This window comes from Cariama cristata, unplaced genomic scaffold (assembly GCF_000690535.1).
Source record: "Cariama cristata isolate BGI_N322 unplaced genomic scaffold, ASM69053v1 scaffold10297, whole genome shotgun sequence".
NCBI lineage: Eukaryota > Metazoa > Chordata > Aves > Cariamiformes > Cariamidae > Cariama > Cariama cristata.
Window position 1 is genome coordinate 49,747 of NW_009628373.1, and position 6,835 is coordinate 56,581.

The window sequence follows — 6,835 nt, forward strand, 5'->3', positions numbered from 1 at the left end:
AACTTTCAACCTTTCCTAAGTGTTCTGCTACACAAGGAAATCAGGCCGTGCTCTGGGAAGATGAGATAACATTGGGAGAGTACTCTTTCCGGAAATGCAATGGCTTTTGCATCCCTTCGCTAGCACCATCCCATGAATCAACTACGCATAAGTAATAATTCATGCTATGAGATGTCAGATGCAGTTCAACTACTGTTTCGAATAAGATGTGCATGGTTGGCAAGAGGCATGAGCTAACTAGCTTCTCAGCTACTTTGATAAGGCATGTCAGGGAAGAAAATATCAGGAGCTTCCAAATTCAAGTCTGTACTTTAAGGACAAGTAGAAAGAAAGGAATGCAATTGCCTCTTTTTAGCACCTCATTGTTTAAATCTCTAAAACAGGGCAAAGAACGTGCTACTACTTCTGCAGTTAGAAATCTATCCCTTCCCACCATAACTTAGTTTTACAGAACCAGCAGAGACGTTCACAAGGACTGGGAATACGCCAGGCTCATCAGCTGAAAAGCAATCATTTAATCATATACTTTTTTCTAACACAATTCCTTTCATCTAAATACATTACAGAATGCTTTGTAATGATGGATGAAAGATTTAACATTTAGAATATAATCATGTAACTACAGTTATTTGCAAGCTGCAATTTGAATAAGAAAAGGCAACGGACATGTAAATTCATTTTTCTGCAGCATTACAGTGCATAAGGATCCTAGATTAACTGAAAAACATCAGAAATCGAACCAACGGCAAGAGTTGTTCTCTCAGACCTTGTAGTCAAAGCTCTTACACGATATTACATTTTCCTAATTCTCTTTTCCTATCAACTTAGAGCTCCAAAAAGTTTGTGGATAAAATTATCATAAAAACCCAAGAACTCACCTGGTTCTACACATTGTTTTTAGAGGCAAATAGGAAATGTACTTCCCTGTCAAGCTGGGTCAGAGGAAAGGGAGTGATCGAGTTGAATGGTCTGCACTCACCGTTCCTACCAAAGGGTAGATGAATCCAGCTCCAATACTGGCTCGCACATCACTAATCGGCAAAATGAAACCAGTGGGAACGCCTTTCCTCTCAGGTTGGTGTGAGAGGGATAGGTGAGTTTTTGCCATACAAATTGGAAGATTTCCAAATCCCTAACAGAAAAGGGAAAGAAAATAAAAGAAAATTTAAGATTACAGTAAAGACAGAATATGTTTTCACGTTGTTATCAGTATCCTCTAGAAACTCTACAATCCATCTAGCAATAGTTAACCTCAGTTTCTTAGCAGCTAATATATCAGAAAATATCAGAGCACTGCATTTCACATGCTACTCTCTCTCAGCTCAGGCCTCTACCTCCAGAGACTTGGTTGTAGCGATATCGAGCTCCTGGAGTGGGTTTTCTAGAGTTAGGTGCAAAAGCTGTCTGTAAACGGCCTGAGTGTGCCATTTTCAGAAAGGGCACACAATGGGCACCTCACTGATGAAGAAACCTACACCAACTCAATAAAACTCCAGCACAGCACTTCCCTCCGGGCTCTAACGACCTAGTTAGATACCTACTTGAGACCAGGATTAATGGTCCAAAACTCTCTAGGGGTACTAATGTCTTCTCGAGGGTAAACACAAATGGCTCATGATGCTTTGCTTTGTTTTTAAACAAGACAAAAACTGGGAGGTGATGCCACCCACTTCACTAATGACAGTGCAGTAGTTACTCAAAAAGGGGGAGAAAATCAGGGAAAGGCCCTCAGCAGCTCCCCACCACCATTTGTCTCCTACATTATCGATTAACCTTGAGTCAGGCACCTTCCATTCTTCTGTTCAAGTCCTTGACAAACAGGGATGCATTTCACAAGGCCAGGAGGAGAGGCGGCAGCGCAAGGAATTGCCTCTGTGCCCCAGCACTGACAACAATCCTTTAATGACATCGAGAAAATATTTCCCAATGCTACTAACGTTTAGACTAAAAAATGGATTAGAGAGTCACAGCAGGAAAAGATAAAGACATGGACTAATTTGCTTCAAGTACACTAAGCAAGCTTCTTTTCCATCTAGAAAATCAAACTAATTCTGAGGAGATTTGCATTATAGAGAAGACGGCTATATTTCTGCCTGTCTGACCAGGCTGCTGAAGTATACTCAGGAATTCTTCCATGACACATTGTCCATAGTTTCTATTTTCTGACAGAAAGGCTCCAGCCATCTTTGTGCGCAGAAGCCGTTCCATTACAGAAAATACATTCACTTCTCCACATGGTTTCAAAACCGTTTTCAAACTGTAACAAAGCCCACTCCCACATGTTTTAGGAACCGTGATCTATTTCACCTTCTAACATTTATAACCCCTTGAAAATAATATGAACAGAAGGAAAACAAATGATTTTACAAGTACTGGGAGCTTTGCTATTAACACGCACAGCTGTACACAGGTCACTTTGTGTTTGTAAACTCATTTTTTGCAGGTACAAAGGAACATTCATATGCAAAAACCGGGCACGTTCACTAGCTGCTACTTTTGCAGATGTGCCGTTGTCACATTTAAGGCAGTAACCCCAAATTACCACTCTGCATAGAAAGCACAGTTTCATCAACAATCTCTGATTGATTCCAAACATCATACATATCTTACCGGAGATAGCTTTCAAGGTTAAATCCATTCTGTTCTATCTAATCTAATCTAAACCAATCCATACTGACCTCCACAGTTCAGCACCATGGGTAAGCTCATGCCTTTTAGCAAAGCTTGACTAAACACTCCAATCTGAGAACCTTTTACACCCTGAGGTTTCCTAAGACTCATCCAGCAGGTACCTGACTGCACAATTCACCGGTGTTCTTACCTGCCGGGTGTAACGCTCAACTTGGGACTGCGCAGCGGGAGACAACTCTATGTCCTCGGCTCCATACACCTTCTGAGCAATGATCCTTATTTTTTCGACAATAGGAAGCTGCAGAAACAAGGAAACAGCACAAGGATGAACATTAGCCAAGAGAAACTAGGATCTTGTTTGCTGAGTGAGAAATCTGAATCTCTCATTTAGATTCATCCTTGTTAAACAGGGTTGCTAAAGCAAGAAACCAAGTAAAGGGCACTGGTGATGGATATGATATTCAGCTACAGGTACATGAATTACAACGATCATTTCACCTACTCCATCATTTAGGAGCTGTACAATTTGTGCATTACAAAGCTGACAACATGAGCTTACCCTCTTGTCTAAAGCAGGAGAAGAAAATTACTGCCATGCAGTTTTAAGAGCCAAGAGCTAACACACACTGCAGACACAAGGAAGCAAGCTCCGCTGGGTCAACAGGGATCACTAGACAAATGCATTTCATTTTACAATAAAGATACCCCATACAATGAGCAGACAAGGCAAGGTAGCAGGCAGCCAGGGAAGGTTCCTCGGAGAAACAAGAAATTGTAGCAGAAAATTCCTGACTCATCACTGCTCCTTTGATTGCCTTTTTTTTTTTTTAAATTCTCACCTCCTATCCTTCCCAACACAGCGTTTTGAATTGTAGCATTGATATTGTAAAGCACTTTGGACACTTAAAAAAAACAAAAAAGAATATGAAAGCATTCTAGGATACACTTTGAAATGACAAGTCACTAAGTTCAACCCCGGCCTTCATGAATATCCACATCATGTTATTCAGCTCAAACTGAACATGCATTCTGCCACGACGGTTTCTACTTCAAGGCAGGTGCTGACTCTCACATCCAGGCTGTTAGAAATCCTTTCACAGATTTTCAGCAGTTTTTTGTGGTCACATCAGGCATTTACTTTTTGTGCCATCATTTCTGTTTATTTAGAGTAAACAACTTTTTCCTCTTTCTCTCTCCTTTTGTTTTGAATGACCTTGGAGACAGCAATTATGACCCCTATAGCCTATTTTAAATAAGCCAACCTCTTTGACTTCTTTCAATAGGAACAGGACAAGGGAGGAAGGATCACACCTCCGGTTCGGCTATTTCAGTGCTGACCACAGACGGCCACAGATGTGTGTAATATTCCAGGGAACATCCCACCAGGAATTTGTACTCTAGCATATTTAATGATCAACACATGTAGAAGAGGTGTTGAACAAAATCTAGAGAGAGCGCACTTGGGGAAGAAGACTTGGTAATCTCAAGCAATACGAAAAGCACCAGGACACAAAATAGAAAGATTTCATTTTATTCCTACAAAAGCAAGAAATTGGTTTGTGAGTTACAACCTCTATCTGGCGCATTTATAGGAAGTTCCACAGTTAATCACATTTTTGCAATGCCTGTCTAGAAGTAATGGTTTTTCTGCAAAGATACATCCGTTTAAAGGTTTGTGTCAGACTGACCTTTTTTGTATTTATGAATGAATTTTAGAAAAATTAAACTTTAAAGTTGTCTGCCTTTACATTAGTAAAGAACTCCAGTAACAGAGACATCACCAGAAAATAAGCTTGCCAGACTTTCAAGTAGCTTAAATGTAAGCTACTAAGGCTCAAATAAAATCCCTCCCTCAGGTACGAAATTTCACAGTGATGTTTAAAGATGTTCCACAAGACACTTTCTGAACATGCTGACTATATGATTATTGCACCTTAATTGGGTGGAATAACGTCCCGTTCCTGACCAGGCTTTTTAGAGGAACCCAAGCAGTGCAAAAAAAACCTAACGAGGATTGGAAATAACACACTGCAAATATCCTGGAAATAATTCCTGGCAGCATTCCTGAATGGAATACTCAGTGACATGGATAGCTGTCACGAGGTGGAACTTCTTTCGGGTTGATTATTAAGTAAGTTCATACCCACGGCAGTTTTGAACACAGTGGAAGAAAGGCAAAACGTGTCTGTTCCAACAGCGACTTGGTTCCACAGCACCTCTGCTATCTGGACAGTTATGGCGACAATGGTATTTATACAATGTGCAGAACGTCAAAAGCACGAAAGATGTAGAATCAGCAATAAAGGCTGTTCCTCTTCTCATTTCCCTTGTGTGAGGTTGTGAATGTTATACAACTAAGTACATTTAGGCAGAGAACAGGTGACAGATACACAATAGACAGGATGGATTTAGACAAAAACTGACTTTTATAGATATGCAACTACATATTAGTATTGATGCTGAAGGAATTATGGCAGCTTCAGAGAATTAATTCCAAATTCAGTTTTAGCTTCTTGAGAAAATGATGGGACGAAATACTCCATGTAAATTTATCCTGAACATGAGAAGGTGCTACAGGGCCACACGGTATAAATATCTGCTGACAGTTAAGTAGCTTTGATGTTTCTCTCAGAAACAACCAGTCTTCCTCCCAGCCCTGCCAGAGACAATGTGCATTTCTGAAATCCCACACATCCAGAGCTACCAAAGCCATATGCTTCTCCCGAGGCAAGCACAAACACACGTGCTTGTTGAGGCTGCCAAGCACCCACACCGTAAACAGGATTATCTCCTTGGCTAAAGCGTAACAAGTGCTACAGCAAAAGTGCACAAATTGCTTTCACAAAACCAGTATCTGTGTAGCTGTATGTTTCATTACTTGACAGAGAACGATTAAACCAAGAAATCGGCACTGATAAAGAGGAGAGCCTGTCATTCCCAAGACTGAATTGATTATCCAAGATGAAATCACTCCAGTGCTGTCACCCAGCCATATTGCTACTTCCAGACCATCCCCCTTGCAAGACGTGATGTTAGTGCAAATTGATGCTGTTTATTACACAATCTTCTTTCTTCCAATGCTATCAATAGCAAAGTTTTTACCAAAACATAATTTAATAGTGTTTCATTTCTGCTAGCCTTTCCTCGTGTTTCCTTCACTCTTCATCTCTTCCTTCAGCTACAACAGCAGACTGCGGATTATCATTTTTCCATGCGGGGCTTGATGAGGCTGCCCATGGACAGCAGCCCAGCTTCAAGAGACCCTCCCTTCATCCTCCCTTCCTCTGCTCCTCACACTCACCGATGTGTCAGTGCAACTGAGAGGGCAGCACCGCTGTTTGTGCGGCAGCACGTACCAGAGAAAGTGAGCCAGGCTAAAACATAACCCAGGAAAAAAGAAAAAAGCTATTGTAACCCATCAGTTCACACATCCAGTTTACCATAAAGGCAAAGCCAGTATAAAGCAGAGACGGCTTAAATGCTATCTCTACAGAAAAAATTGCTCAAACTGTTCAAATCTGATCACTGAAATGTATCTTCAGAACCAGCGAGCTGGGGCAGAGAACATGCGGCTTGGGCTGGGATTCCTGAAATCGGTCTTGTTGCCAAAAGTCAGTAGTATCACATGAAACAAAACATGCAGATTACCAGGCACCTGGCTTGGGACTGTGCTCAGGATTCCCATCTTTTGCATCCTAATCTGGACACCTGACTTTAAGCTTTTTGGCTACTGGAGAAAGGAGTTCATCTTTCCCCATAGCGAATCCCTGAGACTGTTGGAAACAACCCCTCTTCCTTTCCTCCTTCCTTTCTTCTGCTTTTAAACATTCCCCCCGACTTCCTCACAGAAAGTGAGTCCAACAAAAAATGTCTCTGAAAAGCCAGAGTCAACAGCAGCAAGTCCGTAGTCATACTTGATTCCACTAGGCTGCAGCTCAGGCACCCTACTATGAGGAGCACTGGTGTTATCTAGCTTAAAGTGAATACCTTAGGTGAACGCCCCTCAGCGCAGCACTGTCTGAAAGGATCTCTTCACAGTTATACAACATAAATATTTAAAACTACTTTATTCTCCAAGAAAATGGAAGATTCTGCTGAAAAACATGCGTTTAACCAGAAAATATACAAAAGCACTATTCACTTACACATTTAATGCTTCAAGTTCTTTAAACATTCACTTTAGTCTCACCATCTATTCTTAATT

At 41.1% G+C, this 6,835-nt stretch overlaps 1 protein-coding gene across 1 annotated transcript in view; it reads right to left on the minus strand.

The window, feature by feature from the left end:
* The window catches only part of LOC104165215 (monofunctional C1-tetrahydrofolate synthase, mitochondrial-like), a 45,592-nt gene extending 39,203 nt beyond the window's left edge, over nt 1-6,389 (minus strand). The window contains exons 1-3 of the mRNA XM_009704790.1: nt 6,345-6,389; nt 2,822-2,929; nt 980-1,132 (exon numbers count right to left, since the gene is read on the minus strand). Coding sequence (XP_009703092.1) covers nt 980-1,132; nt 2,822-2,929; nt 6,345-6,389 — 306 coding nt within the window. The remainder of the gene's footprint in view (nt 1-979; nt 1,133-2,821; nt 2,930-6,344) is intronic.
* Nucleotides 6,390-6,835: the final 446 nt, after the last annotated feature.